The sequence below is a fragment of the Corythoichthys intestinalis genome, chromosome 10, assembly GCF_030265065.1.
Source record: "Corythoichthys intestinalis isolate RoL2023-P3 chromosome 10, ASM3026506v1, whole genome shotgun sequence".
NCBI classification, from domain to species: domain Eukaryota; kingdom Metazoa; phylum Chordata; class Actinopteri; order Syngnathiformes; family Syngnathidae; genus Corythoichthys; species Corythoichthys intestinalis.
Window position 1 is genome coordinate 18,308,860 of NC_080404.1, and position 24,955 is coordinate 18,333,814.

A 24,955-nucleotide genomic window follows, 5' to 3' on the forward strand; every position below is an offset into this window, starting at 1 on the left:
TGTACAATACAGGTAAACATCAACTTTGTGTTTCTTCATTGACCTAAAAGAAACAGAACAATACTTTCAGAAAAACAACAGAATCTCAAGCAATGGATGACTTCAAAAACAAAAAAGAAAAACAAGAGAATCTCAAAGAATGATACCAAAAACAAAAAAAACAAAAAAAAGAAGTGCATGGCATTTTTGAATGGGATCAGAAAATTAAAGAAATAAAATACAGTTATATTCAATCAGTAACAAAAATGCAAAAAATTCCAGCCTAAATACAGTACCTTGCAAAAGTATTTGGCCCCCTTGAATCTTGCAACCTTTTGCCACATTTCAGGCTTTAAACATAAAGATATGAAATTTAATTTTTTTGTCAAGAATCAACAACAAGTGGGACACAATCGTGAAGTGGAACAACATTTATTGGATAATTTAAACTTTTTTAACAAATAAAAAACTGAAAAGTGGGGCGTGCAATATTATTCGGCCCCTTTACTTTCAGTGCAGCTAACTCACTCCAGAAGTTCAGTGAGGATCTCTGAATGATCCAATGTTGTCCTAAATGACCGATGATGATAAATAGAATCCACCTGTGTGTAATCAAGTCTCCGTATAAATGCACCTGCTCTGTGATAGTCTAAAGGTTCTGTTTAAAGTGCAGAGAGCATTATGAAAACCAAGGAAAACACCAGGCAGGTCCGAGATACTGTTGTGGAGAAGTTTAAAGCCGGATTTGGATACAAAAAGATTTCCCAAGCTTTAAATATCTCAAGGAGCACTGTGCAAGCCATCATATTGAAATGGAAGGAGCATCAGACCACTGCAAATCTACCAAGACCCGGCCGTCCTTCCAAACTTTCTTCTCAAACAAGGAGAAAACTGATCAGAGATGCAGCCAAGAGGCCCATGATCACTCTGGATGAACTGCAGAGATCTACAGCTGAGGTGGGAGAGTCTGTCCATAGGACAACAATCAGTCAGACACTGCACAAATCTGGCCTTTATGGAAGAGTGGCAAGAAGAAAGCCATTTCTCAAAGATATCCATAAAAAGTCTCGTTTAAAGTTTGCCACAAGCCACCTGGGAGACACCAAACATGTGGAAGAAGGTGCTCTGGTCAGATGAAACCAAAATTGAACTTTTTGGCCACAATGCAAAACGATATGTTTGGCGTAAAAGCAACACAGCTCATCACCCTGAACACACCATCCCCACTGTCAAACATGGTGGTGGCAGCATCATGGTTTGGGCCTGCTTTTCTTCAGCAGGGACAGGGATGATGGTTAAAATTGACGGGAAGATGGATGCAGCCAAATACAGGAACATTCTGGAAGAAAACCTGTTGGTATCTGCACAAGACCTGAGACTGGGACGGACATTTATCTTCCAACAGGACAATGATCCAAAACATAAAGCCAAATCTACAATGGAATGGTTCAAAAATAAACGTATCCAGGTGTTAGAATGGCCAAGTCAAAGTCCAGACCTGAATCCAATCGAGAATCTGTGGAAAGAGCTGAAGACTGCTGTTCACAAACACTCTCCATCCAACCTCACTGAGCTCGAGCTGTTTTGCAAGGAAGAATGGGCAAGAATGTCAGTCTCTCGATGTGCAAAACTGATAGAAACATACCCCAAGTGACTTGCAGCTGTAATTGGAGCAAAAGGTGGCGCTACAAAGTATTAACGCAAGGGGGCCGAATAATATTGCACGCCCCACTTTTCAGTTTTTTATTTGTTAAAAAAGTTTAATTCATCCAATAAATTTTGTTCCACTTCACGATTGTGTCCCACTTGTTGATTCTTGACAAAAAATTAAAATTTTATATCTTTATGTTTGAAGCCTGAAATGTGGCGAAAGGTTGCAAGGTTCAAGGGGGCCGAATACTTTTGCAAGGCACCTGTATAACCTAGATGTTTGGGTTACAAAAACAAGGGAAAAATGTCGGTCTGAATGTTGCTTAGCACTTTAAATACAAGAAAAAAATGCAACATTTAAACCTGATTAAGTAAAACTTTTAAACATGTGTTGGTGATATATACGGGATGTCAAGGAATATCTTGCATATTATTGCCCCACTAGTGTGTGCAGCATTTCGGGAGCAACCATTTCGAAAACAACCTGGACAGCTTCAAAATACAAGCCCAATAATTCATTTGTAACATAAACCAGTACTTGGTAAAGCTTTTAATTTTTAAACACAAAAGTAGCAATGATTTAACATGCCCTAGAAACAACATCATCTCATTCTCTCTTGCTTCAGAAAAGTGGGATTCGCTGATTGCCATGCTTTGTTAGGAATCAGGGCACTTTAGAGGCCATTCAAATTAGAGGGGGGGGCCAGTGCCCCTGTGCCCCCCCCACCCTTTACACCGCCACTGGTAGGGTGCGTTCCCGTGTTTGTAAGCTGAGATGGTTGAACATCGAGCAGGATTTTCCCATGAGAGTACATTATAATGCACTTATTTCGTCCCACAACCTGAAAACCTACACTAAATCCTTAATAAATGCTGCTGGTACTATTGCAAATAGTAATTACACAGAAAAACAAATAAATTATGAATAAAAATCTGAACAACAATATAATAATACTACTACTAATAATAATGCCTGTATTGATGTAACGAATCGGGTTCTAATGTGGCGGATGTGTTTTGCTTTGTGTACCTGAACGCCCCACGTGGCTGACTTGACAGAGTGAGAGAGGACATTTTACTTTCACTTTGTTCAGCTGCGGTGGACAGTAAGCATGTTGTGTTGCACAAGTTCTGAAATAAATGATCAAAAACCTGACGAAGCTACGATTTTTTGGCATTGTTACCACAATAATAATTGTCACCTTAACTTATAAAAACTGGCGAATGGAGGTCAGAGGAGGACCGTTGAGATCGTAGACATTCTACAGCTGTATTGTCGAGCCAGCTCACGGACGGCACACCACGCTCATTCTTCTATCATTTCAGTCTTCATTTCAATGGTAAGCCTCACCTTTTTCCTGTTTCAACACCTGCACTAACATTCTTGGTACCCATGTTGATTTCTCTCACAAGAAAATCCACCGTGTGTCCTTCTTGCGGGAAAACAAAGAAACTGCGGCGCTATCATAAATCATCGTATTTCAAGCATGTCGTCAGGTGTAGAAACAACTGGCGAGTCCAATTTTACGTCAGATGTCGAAAAGATCGTGTGTCGAAGTGATCGTATGTCAAGGTACCACTGTACTTTCAAACCATGGACATGATGGCTATGCACCAGTAGTGTTAGCTTGCTGTGTTTTGATCACGTCATCAGAAGAGGACTAAAGTTCTTCACACTTTTCGGTAGTAAACCTTCGTGCTTTTAACAGAAAGCTAAAATTGCATTTTTGGTTATTTTCGGCGCCGAATTTTCGGTCACATCTCTAGTTTTTTTGTCACAACTCTTGTGTATAAAAAGCAAAAAGTGGGCAGTTACTTGCATAATAAAGCGCAATGTGACCTCACAATATAACCGATTTCAAATCTGTTTGAAGAGCGGTTTGTCTTACAAAAGCAATTTCAATCAAATCAAAAACTACATACAGTGGGGCAAATAAGTATTTAGCCAACCACCAATTGTGCAAGTTCTCCTACTTGAAAAGATTAGAGAGGCCTGTAATTGTCAACATGGGTAAACCTCAACCATGAGAGACCGAATGTAGAAAAACAAAACAGAAAATCACGTTGTTTGATTATTAAAGAATTTATTTCCAACTTAGAGTGGAAAATGAGTATTTGGTCACCTACAAACAAGTAAGATTTCTGGATGTCAAAGAGGTCTAACTTCTTCTAACGAGGTCTAACGAGGCTCTACTCGTTACCTGTATTGATGACAACTGTTTTAACTCATTATTGGTATAAAAGACACCTGTCCACAACCTCAGTCAGTCACACTCCAAACCAAGACCAAAGAGCTGTCGAAGACAAAATTGTACACCTGCACCAGGCTGGGAAGACTGAATCTGCACTAGGTAAAACGCTTGGTGTAAAGACATCAACTGTGGGAGCAATTATTAGAAAATGGAAGACATAAAAGACCACTGATAATCTCCCTCGATCTGGGGCTCCATGCAAGATCTCACCCCGTGGCGTCAAAACGATAACAAGAACGGTGAGCAAAAATCCCAGAACCACACGGGGGGACCTAGTGAATGACCTACAGAGAGCTGGGACCACAGTAACAAAGGCTACTATCAGTAACACAATGCGCCGCCAGGGACTCAAATCCTGCACTGCCAGACGGGTCCTCCTGCTGAAGCCAGTACACATCCAGGCCCGTCTGCGGTTCGCTAGAGAGCATTTGGATGATCCAGAAGAGGACTGGGAGAATGGGTTATGGTCAGATGAAACCAAGATAGAACTTTTTGGTAGAAACATAGGTTCTTGTGTTTGGAGGAGAAAGAATACTGAATTGCATCCGAAGAACACCATACCCACAGTGAAGCATGGGGGTGGGAACATCATGCTTTGGGGCTGTTTTTCTGCGAAGGGACCAGGACGACTGACCTGTGTAAAGGAAAGAATGAATGGGGCCATTTATCGAGACATTTTGAGAGTAAATCTCCTTCCATCAGCAAGGGCATTGAAGATGAGACATGGCTGGGTCTTTCAGCATGACAATGATCCCAAACACACAGCCAGGGCAACAAAGGAGTGGCTTTGTAAGAAATATTTCAAGGTCATGGAGTGGCCTAGCCAGTCTCCAGATCTCAACCCCATAGAAAATCTGTGGAGGGAGTTGAAAGTCCGTGTTGCCCAACGACAACCCCAAAACATCACTGCTCTAAAGGAGATCTGCATGGAGGAATGGGCCAAAATACCAGCAACAGTGTGTGAAAAGCTTGTGAAGAGTTACAGAAACCGTTTGGCCTCCGTTATTGCCAACAAAGGGTACATAACAAAGTGTTGAGATGAATTTTTGGTATTGACCAAATACTTATTTTCCACCATGATTTGCAAATAAATTCTTTAAAAATCAAACAATGTGATTTTCTGGGTTTTTTTCCACATTCTGTCTCTCGTGGTTGAGGTTTACCCATGTCAACAATTACAGGCCTCTCTAATATTTTGAGGTGGGAGAACTTGCACAATTAGTGGTTGACTAAATACTTATTTGTTCCACTGTAACTGGCAAACGTCTACCAGGTCACACACTCATTTTAACATCTTTTGCATTATTAAAAAAGGGAGGATGTGGAATTTCATATAAGTTCATGATTTAAATATTCCTAGCAATCTTACGCGGCAGTCAGGTATGTATGCATTTCTTCTCTTTCAAATGAATGAAAAGCAAGAATGTGTGCTGTGATTATACCCACACCCACACAGACACATACACGCACATACAAGAGACAAGACCCAAGGGCAATATTAAGTAACAAGCATAAGCAAAATAGGTTGTTGAGCGGGTTACAACTTACAATAGCAGAAACAACAATGTCAGTAAATCAATTTAAATGTTTATGTTTCAGTTGTGCACCTACCACAAACTGCGTGATGCGTCCCAACCCTGTTTGGACGTGTTGCATATTGAGCAATTCACTGAATTGACACTCTGCAATTGCCTGAATTGCCAGGACTATATTCAGGCTTTTGGGACTCCACATAGACCAAGTCGTACTGTATCGTTGTTTTTTGTTTTTTTTTTTTTTTTTTTTTTTTTTTTTTTTTTAAACCATAAAGCCGTCACTGTGCAACAATATCGCTCAGTGTGCAGCAATCAGACGTGGCCTTCACTACATCTCAAGGCATTGCAAATTATTTATGCCGCACATTGAGAAGCAACTCTGCCTTTCCTTAAGTCTAAATAATGTTTTCCCTTGTTGGTTATTCATCTTATGCTATTTTTGCCGCACTTGTAGTCAAGAGAAAGTTAAATTGGCTCATAACGCAATATTTGAGATCCATTCTGAACACACTTAAAATTATTAAATAGGGATCACTGAACCATGAATGATTCTCACAACAATAGGCGAAGTTAACAACAAATTGCTGCTGGTGCTAAATATTCAATTGTGTTATAATAGTATTAGTAAAGATGCAATGCTTATTTGATAGAAAATACAGACTTGAAGTTCATACTAATGAATAATTCTACTCACCAACTGTGTAAATACTCGCGTCGGTTAGCTTGTTGATTGTGGCCTCCTGGTAAACTCCATCATGGTTCTTCACTTCTACAATAGCACCCACCTGTAGGACCAAAACACTGCTGATTTTTGCTTATAGAACAAACAAGCATTTTGGTGTTTTGATGGGTCACATTTGACGGTAATGTGAAGCTAGCAAGGCTGCTGCATTTATTAAAATTGACTGAAATTTTTTTAAAAAATCAAAGCCAGGTTTGAACTTAAGGCACTGCTCTGGCAATTCAAGTTGTGGGAAATGCCATGTCGTTAGAATGAAAATAAAACTTATTTTTAAGCAATACATTTGGTTTTGAGATTGCCCGGCTTCCGCATTCAACTCATCTCACCTTTAGAGGCCCTTTAATGCTTTCGTCATGGACCTCAGCAGTAGACAAATCTGATTTAAAGGTCACCTGAAAAGGAGGTGAGAAATGGAGATGAGAACAGTAAAGTGAAAGGAGAATCAGTTCTGTAAAGTTAAATAAAAAAATTTCAATCATTACCAGGTTTCCCAAGTAATGTTACTTTGAGGCATAAAATTACTTTAGTGAACTCTACATGACTAAAAATCCTAACAGTTTGACACACAGTTGCTGAAAAAGATAGTGTGTAACACTGTAAGTGAGATATGTTTTGTGCTATCACTGACCCTCCCATTTTACAGCATTATGCCACATCTGCTGGCGCCAACTGTTGCATTTTTTTAATATAAGAGACACCTTCATCCTTTCATTCGTTCATTCATTATCCATGCCGTTTTTTATCACGAGGGTCACGAAGGGCTGGAGCTTATCCCAGCTAACTACGGATAGTAGGCAGGGTACACCCTGAACTGGCTGCCAGCCAATCGCAGGGCACAAGGAGACATACAACCATTCACGCATACACTCATACCTACGGACAATTTAGTGTTCAATCAGCCAACCATACATGTTTTTGGGATGTGGGAGGAAGAAAACCCACGCAGGTACGGGGAGAACATGCAAACTCCACATAGGAATGCCGGAGCCTGGGATTGAACCCTTGATCTCAGAACTGTGAGGCAGACGTGCTAACCACTCAGCCACAAGAGACACCTATCCTCGTAAAAACATACACGCACATGCATGCACATGTTTGCAGCCTCTGCTAAGTGAGCCACAGTAGAGCATAATCTATCTGTTCATGCATCTGGTAAAAGTGAAAGCAAAAGGTGCACTCCCAGCTCACTATGAACATCCAGAAGCTGCCAGGAGCAGACAATCTGTTGCAGAGACTCAGATAAACTGACTGTAATGATAGCATTGCAGTTCAGCTGAATAGTTACTAATGATAGAATTGTTGATGATCTAAATCCTTACAAATATGATCTTATTATCAGTAGAAGCTAGTTAATCAGAGATCTAACTAGATCTTAGTTCAAATGCTGGAGCTTTCAGTTCAACACAAGTTCGCAAGATCTAATTACTGATATAATCTGAATCAAACTTCTTAAACTCTTGGGAAAAACTACTCTCAAATATTGTGCTTTGTTTTTCTTACTGCTGAAAAACTGATTGCATAGTGGTGCAAGACCAGCAGAAGAAACAAAAGTCAGAAAACAGTAGACACATTTAGGTTACTTTTGAGTAACTAGAGGTGGGAATCTTTGGGCCCCTAACGATTCGATTACGATTACAATTCAGAGGCTCCGATTCGATTAGAAATCGATTATTGATGCACCACAAACCCCCCCATCCCCCGCTTTTAATTTTTTGTACACTAGTTTCAAAATTGTTCAAAAAATCCTCTCAGGCTAAACAAACTACTATTTCAGTATCAAGCTAACCGTTAAAAACTGTAAATAAAATACTCAAGTCCCCATTCTGTATCGACAGCTTTAAACTACATTCAATTAATTTAATGTTGTGAATCAACCGTAAAAGTTGTTAAAATTGCTCCCGTTATTCCATTATTTCCCTTCTGTCTACTTTCGATGTGAAAGTTTTAAAACTGTTTTATCATTTAAAGATAGATTCAAGTCAAGATTTTGCCGATTTTTTTTTTTTTTTTTTAGATAAAAAGTAATTAGGTTCGCTACAACAGAGCCTTCTAGAGAAGTCTACTGCTTTAAGATGCCGCCTGTTCACTAGCGCGGGAAAGTTTTGCATCTAGTTCTTGGTATATGATCTAACACGGCCGTCGTCTGTCATTTCACATCTAGTTCTACATATATGTGATATCTACCCTAGCCGTATGGTGCCGTATGTTTGTAGCAACTAGCAACTGGGTGCTGTTTGTAGCGGCTGACGGCCACAGTCCGGTATGATTGTTTTTTTTTTGTTTTTTTTTAATCTAGCGGCATGAGTTGAACATGATATTTACTTTCGGTCCGTTCCTGATTGCGTTCTGAAGACCGTGCTGACTGTGCTTCATTTCCGCTTTACCTGGTATAATTCAATAATCGAAATTTGGATGTTTGTGAATCGTTCTCGAATCTTCCACGGCCGAATCGCGAATAATCTAAGAATCGGAAATTTCGCACGCCTCTACTTTAGACCCATTTTTATATCGCCAAAGAAACACCATAATAAGCTTTGGCTAAAGTTTTTTCTGTCTACTGAGCTAATTCCACCATCGAACTAAAAAACTTTAAATTCTTAAACTTTAGGGCCGTTTTACATGGTGACGCTCCGAGTATTCGACACATTTATTGTTTGCATTTATAGGGTTCCGTCCTGGTTCCATCTCCATTCAAACAATGTCACAATTCCATGTGAAAACTGTACAACTCCTAGCAAAAAGTATGGAATCACCAGTCTCGGACAAACACTCAAACATTTTATCATGTAGAACAAACTCAGATAAAAAGCTTGAAAAAATAATGAATTAGTTTAAAAGTGCAACTCTTTAGCATTCACAAACACTAAAAGAAATCAATAAAAAAAACATTGTGGTGGTCAGTAAATGTTACTTTTATAGAGCAAGTGCAGGGAATATATATGGAATCACTCCATTCTGAGGAAGAAAATATGGAATCATGAGAAACAAACAAAGAAATAACAATCAAAGCACATTTCTAGTATTTAGTAGCACCACCTCTGGCTTTTATGGCAGCTTGCAGACTCTGAGGCATGGACTTGATGAGTATTCTTCATCAATTTGGTGCCAGCTCTCTTTGATTGCAGTTGCCAGCTCATCCATACTTGCAGGTCGGAACCATTTTTTTCCATTTCCACCACAGGTTTTCAATACGGTTGAGATCTGGGCTATTTGCATGCCATGACATTGACTGGATGAGTCTTTCTCCAAGGAATGCTTCAACAGTTTTAGCTCTGTGGCTGTTAGGTTTTGTGTTTGGTTTCTCCTTGTGTGACTTGTCCCTGTGATTACCCATTGCTCTCACCTGTGTGTGTTTTCCCAGTGTATCCTGCAATCTGCATCCACCTGTGTTACCCAGCTGTTCCTCGTCTCGTTACCCCTTGTCTGCGTATATAATGACCCAGTTTCTTGTCTTGTCTTGTCTATGTCTGTCTTTACCAAAGTCAAGACCCGTCCAAGCCCTCGCGTACCTGTCCATCCGTTTAAGTAAGTTTTGTTGATCCATAGTCCTTTTGTTTGTACTTTGTGATTTTTGTTAGTTATTATTAAAACGTTTTTTGAGTTCACTGCCTTGCTGCCTTTTTTTGTTTCCCTGCATTTGGGTCCACACCACCTGCCTGCCCGCTCATTCCTGACATAATGACGCAACCAATTGTGGACCCAGCGGGAAAGATCCGGCACCGGCGTGCACGCCGACGTTCATCCGCCCGTTCCCCTGATTATGTTCTGCCTCGCCACGTTTTTTTAGATTCCGATTTTTCTGATTTTGAAGAATATCACAGTTCATATGATTTTCTTTCTGACACCGACTCCTACCCAGATTTTGATGCCATGCCCTATTCTTCACCCTCTCAGTTTTTGTCACGCCTCAGTCATACCACGTCCCCTTCCCAGCCTTTTTCCCTGGACCCTTACCTGGGTTCCCGTTTGGCTATCTACACTGGACCTCCGCGTGGTGGCCAGCGGGGGCGCCCAGGTAAGGGCCGTGGTTCCTACTACCCTCTTTCACCATGTAATGTGCCACCCAGTCTGCCATAGAACATCGTCCGGAAGCCTCAGCGTGCTCGTCCACACCGACGGCATGGACCCGCGCCGGCTCCCCGCAGTCAAGTTCCTCCAGCGCCGGCTCCCCGCGGTCTTGTGCTCCCGCCAGCAGTCTCCTGCGACTCCGCTGCTGTCCCGCCAGCAGTCTCCTGCGACTCCGCTGCTGTCCCGCCAGCAGTCTCCTGCGACTCCGCTGCTGTCCCGCCAGCAGTCTCCTGCGACTCCGCTGCTGTCCCGCCAGCAGTCTCCTGCGACTCCGCTGCTGTCCCGCCAGCAGACTCCTGCGACTCCGCTGCTGTCCCGCCAGCAGTCTCCTGCGACTCCGCTGCTGTCCCGCCAGCAGACTCCTGCGACTCCGCTGCTGTCCCGCCAGCAGACTCCTGCGACTCCGCTCCTGTCCCGCCAGCAGACTCCGGCGACTCCGCTCCTGTCCCGCCAGCAGACTCCGGCGACTCCGCTCCTGTCCCGCCAGCAGACGACGGCGACTCCGCTGCTGTCCCGCCAGCAGACGACGGCGACTCCGCTGCTGTCCCGCCAGCAGACGACGGCGACTCCGCTGCTGTCACGCCAGCAGACGACGGCGACTCCGCTGCTGTCACGCCAGCAGACGACCCAAAAGCTGTTCCGCCAGCAGACTACTCCGACTCCGTTCCTGGTCCGCACGACGACTCCGACTCCGTTCCTGGTCCGCACGACGACTCCGACTCCGTTCCTGGTCCGCACGACGACTCCGACTCCGTTCCTGGTCCGCACGACGACTCCGACTCCGTTCTTGGTCCGCACGACGACTCCGACTCCGTTCTTGGTCCGCACGACGACTCCGACTCCGTTCCTGGTCCGCACGACGACTCCGACTCCGTTCCTGGTCCGCACGACGACTCCGACTCCGTTCCTGGTCCGCACGACGACTCCGACTCCGTTCCTGGTCCGCACGACGACTCCGACTCTGTTCCTGACCCTCGCCCCGACGATGCTGCTCCCCGTTTCCTGCCACAACGTGGCGGTATGGACGACCGAGCACTACCTCGTCTGGGACGCCCGCCTGATCTGCCCGTGTGGTCACCCAATGTCTGGCGCCCCGGGCGCCCTCCTGATCGACCCGTGCGATTGGCCCACGTCTGGCGTCCTGGACGCCCGCCTGACTGGCCGTGACGGGCTGGTGTTGCTCCCTCCTCCGAGCAACCTTCTGACTTTTTGTTTCCTCAGGACGTCTGGGATCCGTCCCTTGAGGGGGGGGGGTACTGTTAGGTTTTGTGTTTGGTTTCTCCTTGTGTGACTTGTCCCTGTGATTACCCATTGCTCTCACCTGTGTGTGTTTTCCCAGTGTATCCTGCAATCTGCATCCACCTGTGTTACCCAGCTGTTCCTCGTCTCGTTACCCCTTGTCTGCGTATATAATGACCCAGTTTCTTGTCACTCCTTGTTGCGTCATTGTCTATGTCTGTCTTTACCAAAGTCAAGACCCGTCCGAGCCCTCGCGTACCTGTCCATCCGTTTAAGTAAGTTTTGTTGATCCATAGTCCTTTTGTTTGTACTTTGTGATTTTTGTTAGTTATTATTAAAACGTTTTTTTGAGTTCACTGCCTTGCTGCCTGTTTTTGTTTCCCTGCATTTGGGTCCACACCACCTGCCTGCCCGCTCATTCCTGACAGTGGCATAATGCATTGTCATCTTGGAAAATGACAAACATAATTTCAATTGAAGGGATAAGAAAGCTGTCTAAAATTTCAATGTAAACTTGTGCATTTATTGAAGATTTAACCACAGCCATCTCCCCAGTGCCGCTGCCTGACATGCAGCCCCATATCATCAAGGACTGAGGGAACGTTGATGTTTTCTTCAGGCAGCCATCTTTGTAAATCTCACTGGAACAGCACCAAACCAAAATTCCAGCATCATCACCTTGTCCAATGCAGATTCTTGACTCTTGACAAGCCAATGATGCACTTCCTTGACAACAACCTTCTCAGCTCTGAAGACAACATACCCGCCCACTCGAAGCAATGGAGTCCACACGTTTTTTTTCTTTTGCTTCAAAGGGTACAAACATGCGAACATTAAATATATCTAAATGAAAAATATTATAAAAACAGTAAATTAAAGCCAATGTCCCGCCATGTTTGCTGTTGTGAATGTTTAGTAGCAGCGACTGCACATGCCCAAAGTGACGTGTGTAAGTGCTGACGTCATCGGAGCGAGAGCCTTCCATTTATATGGTTGCGAAGCAGGCCCCGAATTAGAAGTTTGCATCTTCGCCTTCCATTTTCACCGTCACCTTGTAAAGGCAAGGCCATTCCGCAACAAAATCGTTGTGTCTTGGTGTCGCAACGTCACCATATAAACGGCCCTTTGGTGTAATTTCTTTTTGGAGCAAATCCACAAAAAGAAAGATAGCACCAAAATGCCAATGCTATCAGACAGATAAAGGCCAAAAGAACTAAAATATACTTTACTTAAGACACAGCAGGCCTTCTGATTCATGAAAATGTGCCCTCATGATTTTTGGGAAGAACCAACTCAAAATTATAAGTATAATAGTGTGTCAAAAAATACAAATGTAAAGAGCCAGAAGGTAGGGTCTATCTAAGAGGGATTAAGACGCAGAGAAGCACAGTCATGTAATAAGAAACAAGCAAAAAGAATGAAAAGCTTCCAGTGGCTGTGTTCAATCAGATATAGAGAGAATCACATTCTTTCTTTAGTAATACAGGAACTCCTTTTAGCACCTGGAAGGGCGCAAGGTCCCCCCCCCCTCTCTGCAGACAGAACATCAATAAAACCCGACTCATCTCACAGGCGAGTGTTACTTCCTACTGAGGGCACTGGCTGCTCTGGTACTCAAGCATAGTTACTACACATTGGCAAGCATGCTAGCATTTGTTAATTGTTCAAATTAATACTTTAAAATAAAACATGGATGAAAACATGATGATAGCAACACGAGCTATATCATCAGTTTCATTCTTCAAAATTGTATGAACATTCAGCCACTTCATCTGCATTCTAGTCACTTCTGAACAAAGCACAAAAATGTGATTAATGATGGCAATTTAGCCCATGGGATTGTGTCATTTATATTCTTAACTTGAACTCTAAGAAAATATTTCTGAGATATGCATTAAGTTACTCTTACTAAAATCAGTACATTCATGTTCTAAGAATTGCCTACTGATAATGGCTCAAAAAGAACCACAGCAAATGTGGCCGCTAGGCTTGGCAGAGTGGAGTACGTTTTCTCCTTGTACTTCGTGTGTACTTTTCATTTCACACTAAGTAAAATCAGTGGGAGTAATTGACTTTTTATAGTTCAAGTGCAAAGCCGCATCATAAAAATGAATGTCACACAAATCTTTTAGTGTAATTACTCAAATGATCTCATGCCAGATGCTTTAATCATTGACTTGCTAAACAAGTACCGGTAGTACTAACCAGAGTAGACTACTCTTATACATGCTTACAAATTCATGAAACATGTTTACTTCGAGGACAAATGAGAACAAACTTTGCACTCAGTCAGGTAACATGCAAAACTTCATAAATAAATTGTTGCTGCTACCTTTGTTTCATTTTACACCGTGGTGTGACTTCAAGCATCAAGGTGTGTCAGGAGACCCATTTAAACAAATCTTCATAATCAAATATGAACAATCAATTTATGCTTGTACATTCATATTACCAGTTTTGTGTTAACACATACCTTATCAAATGATAGGAAACGCAAGCCACCTATTTTCAAACAAACACTAAGTCCCATGAACATGTCCAGAAAGAAGCTATGCAGGGTTTCCCCTACAAAAAAAAAAAAAGATTGTGACGCACCCGCCACACCAAAATAAAAATTAAAGGTACATTCCAATATATAATTTGTATTAGAGGTGCACGATAATTATCGGTCCGATAATAGGAATTATGACGTCATCCCAATAACTCCAATAACATTATATATTCTCGGGCCTATGAATAATATTTTTGGCACGGTGTCGGATTGGGATGTGAGCTTTTGTTTCCACTCCTCTTTTGCCAAGAGGCAAATGTTTGTTAGTGTTCTACAGGCTGTATTTTTCCTTCAATGAGTTACAAACCTTACTATGGCAATTAGCTAATTTTGCATTTTACAGTGTTATGTTTACACGTTCTTGAGAGGCCTTTTGGTTATTGATAGGCTTGCTGTTCTATAATTGTCACGTTAAGAAAGTTGTTTCATGGACCAAGACGACAAAAGTCTCCTCTCCTGTTGCACCACCAAATGTTTTATCTGCTGACAAAGCACAATACATGGTGGGTTTATGTTTGTTTTAGATCAGTTCTCATTGTTCAGGGGAACACATCGTCAATGATATTGACTGACTGTGATTGACTCAAATTATATTATTTGAAGAAATTAATATGGCCACTTTTTTAAAGTCAAAACTGTTCATGTCTTTGTTTTGTTCATTATAATAATGTTCATGTCATCATGAAAATTCTGGTTTGGTCGAAGGCAAATCTATGCTGAATCAACCACTATATTTTTGACCTACAGGTGTTTAAAAACTCAGGTAAATATACATTGAAAAATTATAGATATATTATCGGTTATCATATCGGTATCGGCCTTGGGGAGCAAGAAGTTATCGATATCGGTATCGGTGTCAAAAAATGGATATCGTGCACCCCTAATTTGTATAATTTAACAATACATCTGTGCTTGCTATAGACCCTACCCACCGACGTCACAAAATCACGTGCTCGCTGTATGGTTCCGCCCACTTGTCCGTCATTTTGTGTCTGTATTATCAATGGTCTCAATTGATCGAGCAATTTATAATGCATTTCATGGAAGACCCGGTGCTTTCGGATGCCGTAAACTCACTTGATGCGTTGCATAAAAGGCGTTATGCGGAAAAGCCTCAGTTTATCCATTCGCCAGATCCATATTTGATGCCTAAATCGATGTTTTTCGACCCGCTGTCTCCGCCGTATTTGCCTGACATCTGCTAGCTACCCTGAACTGTACAACTATCTTGTCCACACAAAATCAGCCTATTCTCACGAAAGTTTGAAAAACTTTAAGAGCTTGGAGGCTTATAAATACTTCGTTGCTGGTTGGGTGAAACAGGTCCTCGTCCACGAAAATTTGGCAGGAATCTATCTTGTGCTTGGAAAGGTGAGTTACGAAATTTTCAATTCAAAATCTTTTGTTATTGCTAACATCCACTGTCAAGTCTAATGTATTTCATGTCGTTTGTCAATGGAGTTAGGGCTTTTAATGTTTATATGGTTTAGCGATAGCACTCTCACTACATACATACGTGTATGTTGTCAGCGATTAGCCTAGCAATGATCTTAATTGTGGTTGTCAGCCCAAAACCCTCTAAATATATATTAAATGCATCTTACCAGATATAAAATGACTACTACATAATCTGTGGTAATCGTTTGGAGCCCAGTTTTCTCGTCGAATTGCAGCAGCCCATCTCGCTCTCTTCTCTCCGGGTCTCTCGGAATCCGGTAGAACTTCAAGTCTCTCAGTCTTCTCCGTCTATCTTCTCTGTTATTGCAACCGACCGCCACACACGCCTTCACCATTTTGATTATTAATGTCAACGAGCAGAAAAACACGTCGTAAATAGGAGGAATGTACGTAGCCGTAACAGGGAAACATGATGTGTTGACGGACAATTGGGCGGCACCAGTCAGGAGGAAGGAGTTGTGACGTCACGTGGGTAGGGTCTATATGCACCAGTGTGGAAAACCAGCTGACCATTTGCAGTGCGTTGCTGCCACCTGTCGGTCAAAATAATTTACTGCATCTATTTTGTGACAGGTTGGCTCACAAGTCATTTGCTTGCTCAGTGCTGTATCGGTCGCATTGACACTCGTGAGTGCTTTCTGCTACGTTTCCGCCTCGAAAATATATGTCTGTAAGTATTTAACGTTTACAGTAATCTACTGATGCGCAGTATATGCATACCTCTGTGGAGAAAAGTCATTTGTACAAACATTCTAACGTCTGGAAAAGCGCTATACAAAGTATAACACCATTTACCATTGTATTATAGAAACCAGCCTATGCTTAAGGCTAGTAGTAGCTCAAGCAAGTTGTGATATCTATATTAATAGCTGTACATGTAAGTGTGTTGTACAGTTTGAAGTAGAGGTGGGAATCTTCGATTCGATTACGATCACGAGTCAGAGGCTGCGAATTGATTATAAATCGATTATTGATTTTGCCTGTTGCTTGTGCCTGACTACGTTGGTGTAGGGTTGGAAATTGGGAAGAAATCGACAGAAAGATATTTCAAGTTAAAGAATGTAATTCTGATTTAAGCCTGTGAAAAGGACCTTAATATTGACAGTAGCCACGTTTACATGCTGACTTTTATTCATACCGATTCAAATCATTCCGAATGGAAATTTCACATCAGCTGTTTACATGTCACTTCATCTATTCCGACCCAGCGTTTACATGTGACTGCCTTTATTCCGAAAGGACGTTTGACAACTGCCGTCTGACATGCGCAGATTAATCAAAACAAAGCGTCACGTTGCAAAACATGGAGATCGATCGTCAGATCAGCTGCTGTTTTAACTTTTCGAGTGGAAACAAAACTTCAGAATGATACGCCGTTCATTTAAAAAGTTGTGTGGGTGCGCTGTGCGTGTGCTTGGAAGCCATGTTACAAGTGACGTTACTTACATCACCGAGTGACGTCACCACGTCAGTACGGAGCATGCGCAGAAAGAACGCAACCAGACACCATTCCGCTTCCCTGTTTACATGATATAATTTTACTTCTAATCGGTTTGGGAAAAGGAATATTCCACCCCTGTGAATCGGAATGAAATTCCATTCGGTTTGGGCCTGTTCATTCCGAATGAGGTGTTTATATGGAACACATTTATTCGGTTTGAACAAATATTCCGATTGTAATTGGAATATTTGGCTCTATGTAAACGTGGCAAGTGACATAACCTTTAAGTTCTTTATGGCGTGTGTCTGATCCGAATCTTCGCGTAATAGCATAGCATTTGTTCATTGCTGATATCAATGGTTGTTTTCATTTCAGATGATTATTTTGAAGTATTGGGAAAAGATTTTAAGTTGTCAATAAGTGAGGGTCTATTAACAGATGGACTATCATTATTGATGTAATGTAGTACATATGAGGGCCAAATAAAAGGGAAAAAAAGGACTATCAAATGTAAGTAGCTGTAATCAGCTACGCATTTTACGTAGATGTACTGTAGTTCAGAGCAATGACATTAGCCTGGGTAATTAAATATTTCGAATAGATATTTGTTATGGTTCTTGGAAAAAAATTAATGTGAAAAAAAAAAATCTCATTTGTCATGATATGAAGCAATTTCGCCGCGGCATGACATGTTGGGGACTGTCCGACTTCAATGTAGCCCACCACCACAAAAAATTCTAGGGGAAACCCTGCTACGAGTTCACATTCAGATAATAAACCAAACTGAACGAAACAAAAATTCCACTTTTCTTGTGAAAAGTGGAATGACAGTAATTCCAGCAATTAAACACAAAATGTATTATAACAGGCAACATGACACTATTAACTCCATCCAGTTTGTGCGAATAAAGTATTGTATGATAACTATAAAAACAGCAGATTATATTTGCTGCTGCCAAGTAGTATAATCCATTATGCCTCCATTGTATGACAGACAACATGAGCTGCCCCTCCTCTATCATATCAACCAGATGCTCAGCCCTACTGAGGAATGATACAGTACAGTGAGTCTCTTGCAAAGCCTTCATCAGCAAAGCATGAACCCAATGGGGGAACAACATTGGAGCTGCCATAATGTGGGAAGAATGTGGGTAAAATGGATGCCTGCAGCTTTAATGGGTACCTGACGGGAAAGACCCTGGGTCCGTCTGAGCCCCAGGACATTGCTCTAACTACCAGATGAACACCAATAGCAACCCCAGGTAGGGCTTCACCTCACAAGTGAAACATCTTTGCTATTCCAATATGAAAAGCGCACCATAATCATCGAAACTAACAGTTTATCCAGCAATGTTTGTATAGTGTTTGTATAATTTGTGTAATTTCTGAATCATTAATGTACAGTAAGGAAAGATAATACATCATATGCACACTGAAGGTGGCTTACCTTAGCCTTGACTAGACGCTTGGCTGTCTTAATCTTGGCTTCGCAGAAAGCCCCTCTGTACTTGGCACTCACATCAGTCCCGACTGTCAAGTAAGGGGGCTCCTCCAGAGTCTGACGGATGTAAAGAAATCAATAGAAAATGGTTAATTATGCCAAAACACACTTAATATTTAACTATAAGCAAGTGCATTCTGAAACCTCAGGTTAGGAGGGCATTAGGGCTGACACGATCAATCAACTAATCAACAACCAATAAATTATAAAATGAATTGGAATTTATTTTGTTCAACATTTTGAGATTCCGTATACATAAAAAGTGTCTAAATCCTCCTCTTTATGCCACGTAACACTAAATATTCGCCGATATTTGTAGACGTCAATAAAAACAGACTGATTATAAACTGTAATTGATCAAAAAATGAGATGTTTAACATCTGGTTTAGGTTCAGAAAAGTTGCATAGTTGCGTAATATTCAGAACCCAACATTTGTCAGTGAATATTATTTTTCGTTCCAATGCAAGGTTACAGCTAAAATATTAAGCTCAGAGTATTATAACAACAGTTTTATGAACCGATTAGTCAACTAATCACAAAAATAACCAGTGAGGATTGGACGATCAAAATAATCGTTTGTAGAAGCTCAAGAGGGCATGCAGACACGCTTTGCTTAGTCAAGGCCAGCAACGCAAAACCCATTCTAGCTCAGTGATTCATCCATGGAAAATGCATACCATCTGTTGTGTGTATTTGAAAAGAAGCCACTAAGGGAAAAAGTAAAAAGGCCACTAAAGTACTGCTTTGAGACTACAAAGAGAGAAGCTCATCGTACAGCAACCCACTTGCATTTAGTCATCACTACATGATTATCTCCTACATTGAACTATGGATGAAGAGAAACCAGAGTGGTTGACAGGAAAATGATGTTTGGGGACACCACTGTTTTGGATGGGAGTACAATCACTTGGCTAATCTTTATGACAGCTTTTTGATGTTAAAAAAATAAATAAATAAAAACCTTGTTAAATTTTTACATTGGAAATGGTTATTGAGCCAATTAAATTAGAGCTGTCCCGACTAGTCTACTTTGTTGCTGTAGTAGATGACGTAAATGCGTCGACGAGCACAACATCCCGTCAACGGTTAAAGGAGAGTTTAAAAAAATTTTTTTTAAATGTTACGTCGACAAAGAGTCGCCCACTTAGTTAGGTTTGCGATTCTTTTTTTTGGAACTTGTGGGAACAACACGGCGGCTGTCTGCCACAGCTGACGCCAACACAACAACAGGAAGACGTCTCGCTCTGTCGCACCTCCCTCCCCCACATCAGTCACGCGGTATATTTAGGAACGCATGCAAATACACCCGCTACGTTATAACCAGATTCGTTACATCATATACAGTATATGCGTGAAAAGTTGAGAATGGCGGACACTCAGGATGCAAGCGGGAAAAGCGGCACCAAGCCCAAAAAGCAGACCAGAGTGGCCAAAGCATGGATTTATTTTAACGAAACAAAGAAGGGTGTTACTGTCGTGTGGAGTCTGCAATGATGAACTGGCATACCACGGCAGCACGTCAGCCATGAATGAACACCTGAAGCGCCTTCACACAGGTATAATTTTGGAAGACGACAGGAGACAACAAGCTGGTCGATCGTAAGTCCATGTCACGACTTTTTTTTTTTTAAGTTTCCTTTATATGGGTCTTACAACGCAGTATTAGGGGCCAATGTCAGGCTAATGTTGCTGAATAAGCAGCTACAGTGGGGAGAACAAGTATTTGATACACTGCCAATGGGACCCATTGGCAGTGTATCAAATACTTGTTCTCCCCACTGTATGTACTTTGCGTGGCGCATTGCCGCCGCCATTAAAATCAATAATATTGAAAGCATCGTGTTTTAGAATCGCTTTTACAAATAAGAAAAACCTTATTATTTTGTTTCAGCTACATCAAATTATATTCAATAGAAGAATTTATACTAATGCTTCGTCGTAGCCCCCAGCTACATTACCCCTACGTAATAATGAAACTTTTCTTCTCATAGCAATTGTATGACTCTTAAGTCGTAGTCCCTTTTTAAAATGTATTTATTTTATTTACTTTTGAGCCATTATCAGTAATACTCCGTCGTAGCGTCATCTCAATGTGCATTGTTAAGTTTTTTTCATGTACTTCACTCCAGTGATGCGTGATATTTATTTCCCTACTCTGCTGGTGCTCACTTTTAGAACAATATAGACATACCACAAAAAGAGAAAGTAAGAATTGTTTTGAAACCTGTTGGAAAAGTGAAGTCACAGTGTTCTGAACCTGTTTACATTCCATTCTTTTGCACTTGTTAATTTCATCAGCATTTGACCTAATTGTTTATTTGTAATTTATTATTATGTGGGGTTTTTTGTGCTTTAATAAAGAATTTAAGTGTTCCAAAATGTTTTGTGCATAAATAATCGTCAGCAAAAATTTAATTGCAACATTAGTTTAAAAAAAAAAAGTTAGTAAAAAAATTATTGGAATAGTCGACTAATCATTGAAAAAAGGCTGCAGACTAATCGGGAGAAAAATAATTGTTTGGGACAGCCCTAAATAAAAAAGTCATGATACCGCAATGGAAGAGGCCTTTCAAAAAAGATTAGCATCACATTGCTGTATTTAACTTTCAAAACAAACTTTCAAAACAATCAATCATTGCATAGAATGCATATTCACACACAAAAGCCTGAGGCTTAGGAACATTCACAGACAAGAAATACAACAAAGCTGCCATACAAATGCTTTTAATGAGGTACTAAAACCAAGTGATATCAACTTAAACTTAGAAACTTACGTACATCTGACAGTTTCTATTAGAGCAAGCTTTGATTTGTGCTTTGCTCGTTAATTATTTATCCGGCCTGAATTCTTAGAGCAGCAAACCTTGTAATTTATAAAAACAAAAAAATAAATAAATAAAAATGACTGGCCTCTGCCTATATTCCTAGTCTAGGAATGTACAGATGCTGATTTTTTTTACTTCCGATCCCATCAGTTTCTTCAAGATATGCTTTGCCAATAATGAACCGATGCCTATATTTGTAGACCATTAAAAAGAATGCAAAAATTCATATTTTTTGTACTATACACAGCTCTGCTGGTACCTCCTCAAGAATTTTACATGATGCTCTGTTACTATCATTAGTTTCTAAAGAGCAGTCATCTCACTCAGCGGCATATTTGCCAATTGGTTTGATTTCCAGCAGCAGAAAAGCACGATCTTACTGAAAACACACAACTACTGGATCGGCTTCGATCTTGTCAATAAATCCGATACTCCAAAAACAACGGCACCAGGCCGATAAAGATAAAGAGTATTGGGTCGAGACATCCCTAATTCCTAGATCCGACGTCCGGTTGGTTGGCCACAACCATAATATAAGTCTGTATCTGGAAATCCCACAGGATCTTAGCCCTCTCATTTTTTACCTCCTTGGGAGGTGTTCCTGATTGCGATCTAGGGGTCTCCAGTCTATACTATGTACAGATGTTTCTGTACAGTATACTGGCTACTTGGTTATGGTGTTTCATGTAATCTTTTCCTGCCAGTATGATACACCCTGCTGTTATGCGCTGGACTGTTTCAGGCGCCTCTTTGCACAGCCTGCACCTGGGACCCTGCCTGGTGTGGTATATCTGGGCCTCTATTGCTCTGGTGCTCAAGGCCTGCTCCTGTGTTGCCATGATGAGCGCCTCAGTCCAGCACTCTCTATAGGAGTAAAATATACAGTTGGGCAAATAAGTATTTAGTCAACCACTAATTGTGCAAGTTCTCCCATTTGAAAATATTAGAGAGGCCTGTAATTGTCAACATGGGTAAACATAAACCATGAGAGACAGAGTGTGGAAAAAAACCCAGAAAATCACATTGTTTGATTTTTAAAGAATTTATTTGCAAATCATGGTGGAAAATAAGTATTTGGTCAATAACAAAAGTTGATCTCAATACTTTGTTATGTACCCTTTGTTGGCAATAACGGCGGCCAAACGGTTTCTGTAACTCTTCACAAGCTTTTCACACACTGTTGCTGGTATTTTGGCCCATTCCTCCATGCAGATCTCCTCTAGAGCAGTGCTGTTTTGGGGCTGTCGTTGGGCAACACGGACTTTCAACTCCCTCCACACATTCTCCCAGTCCTCTTCTGTATCATCCAAATGCTCTCTAGCGAACCGCAGATGGGCCTGGAAGTGTACTGGCTTCAGCAGGAGGACACGTCTGGCAGTGCAGGATTTGAGTCCCTGGCGGCGCATTGTGTTACAGATAGTAGCCTTTGTTACTGTGGTCTCAGCTCTCTGTAGGCCATTCACTAGGTCCCCCCGTGTGGTTCTGGGATTTTTGCTCACCGTTCTTGTTTTGATTTTCACGCCAGGGGGTGAGATCTTGCATGGAGCCCCAGATCGAGGGAGATTATCAGTGGTCTTGTATGTCTTCCATTTTCTAATAATTGCTCCCACAGTTGACTTCTTTACACCAAGTGTTTTACCTATTGCAGATTCAGTCTTCCCAGCCTGGTGCAGGTCTACAATTTTGTCTCTGGTGTCCTTCGACAGGTCTTTGGTCTGGGCCATAGTAGAGTTTGGAGTGTGACTGACTGAAGTTGTGGACAGGTGTCTTTTATACCGATAATGAGGTAAAACAGGTGCCAATAATACAGGTAACGAGTGGAGCCTCGTTAGAAGAAATTAGACCTCTTTGACAGCCACAAATCTTGCTTGTTTGTAGGTGACCAAATACTTATTTTCCATTCTAATTTGGAAATAGATTCTTTAAAAATCAAACAATGTGATTTTCTGTTTTTTTTTCCCACATTGTCTCTCATGGTTGAGGTTTACCCATGTTGACAATTACAGGCCTCTCTAAGCTTTTCAAGTAGGAGAACTTGCACAATTGGTGGTTGACTAAATACTTATTTGCCCCACTGTATATATAAAGTATATATGCTGTGTATATGTAGACTTGAGGTATTTAAAGATTATTTTCAAGCAGGACATGTCATCAGACCTGCTTGAGGTGGAAATCTCAACACGCCCCCTCAACCCCCAATGTCTGACCCACAGTTACACCCTTGATATAGAATGCATTGCCTCTGTTGAAGATGGCCACAAGGCACACACATCAATTTCACATAGAATAACAAGGTGCCTTCTTTGAGAGTAGCCCAGTCCGTTTTACCATAAACGCTCATAAACAACACATCGGTCTGCCCTCAGAAATAGCTGCTTTATCCAACATCAGGTTTATATGACACAGTGCATATTTTCACTGGCTTGCTCACTCCCATGATCGCTACGGGTGTAACAACCAAACTGATTCCAGTTTCAAGCAGATATTTTCATTCTTTTCCCTTTTGCTTGAGGCACTGTTCTTTTCTATTACATGCCTTGCATCAGAGTCAGATGGGACAGTTTGTGCCTTCACAACTGTGGCCACCAAACCTCCTAAACATAATAAGCACAAAATCGCCAAGGCAAGCAAGATGGAGGGCTTGTCTTGTTCTTGTTATTCTCACATGTCTACAAACACAGGAGTTGCACAGTTAATTCTTTAAAATGATCTAGCATTCACATTCATAAAAATGGGCTGTCATCTAGTCTTGACAGCTCCTTACATTGAAAGAAAATGAAAGAAAACTTTCTGAATCGATTCAGACAAGCCGGGCTCTAAAACTGTTTAAACCAAAACTGCAAGAAGTCCTCCCACTTACGATACTGGAGGGAAAAGTATACAGACCTCCACACTCAGGTCTTTTTGGCCCTTTGCTAACGATGTAGAAATAGAAAACAATCTGCAGGCACACAAGCTTGATTAAACACATACAAATGAGACGTGGCATGAGGTGGCCAAAAACGCCTGAGACTGACATGGACACTAAACCCTCGGGAGTTGTATTGTATAACATTGCTTAAATTACGCCTCTAAGAAAATACATTGTGATGAGTGAAAGAGAATTAGACCATTCATCAGTAACAATAGTACTACTGCGCAAAGATCACAATGAATAACTTTAATATACTTGTCTGACTTGAAAAAAATGGCCATTTGTAATTGTGCCTTTGCAGTATTAATTCTTCTCTGAGAAGAAATACTACATTAAGTGTTCTGGCAAGAGTGAACTGGGTGCAGTTCCTTGTCAGTATTTATCCTTGTGGTGTAAAGAATTTCATAAGCAACTAAGTGGAAATGAGCTGCTGCATTTTATAAACCTTTCGACATAATGGGCTTCATTTGTTGATAGCAAAATATGACCTCATTGAATGATCAGGGAGGAGTTCCACCTGTTCCTGCAGGCTGTTAGCATGAAGGCCATATTACAAATACTCAAGCACTCTACTGCCCTAATATCAGTAATAATCCTTCTCACTCCCTCTATGTCACTCTCAGTGCTGCTGTTCAATTCAGGAATATTTGCAGTTGCAGTGGACCCGCAAGCTACGCGAACCTCACCTCGCGCGTTTTTCATGACAGTACGTGCATTATCACAAGAGAAAATTAGTCATGATGCTAACAAGTTTTCACCATAAGAGCGAAGTCCAGAAAAACCCCTCTCTCTCTTGGGG

General features: G+C 41.3%; 1 protein-coding gene across 2 annotated transcripts in view; it reads right to left on the minus strand.

Annotated features, from left to right (window-relative positions):
* Positions 1 to 24,955, minus strand: part of arid4b (AT-rich interaction domain 4B) — a 90,438-nt gene that overhangs the window by 39,822 nt on the left and 25,661 nt on the right. For both annotated transcript variants that reach the window (XM_057847568.1, XM_057847569.1), the window contains exons 3-5: positions 18,363 to 18,473; positions 6,485 to 6,550; positions 6,111 to 6,201 (exon numbers count right to left, since the gene is read on the minus strand). In XM_057847568.1, coding sequence (XP_057703551.1) covers positions 6,111 to 6,201; positions 6,485 to 6,550; positions 18,363 to 18,473 — 268 coding nt within the window. The remainder of the gene's footprint in view (positions 1 to 6,110; positions 6,202 to 6,484; positions 6,551 to 18,362; positions 18,474 to 24,955) is intronic.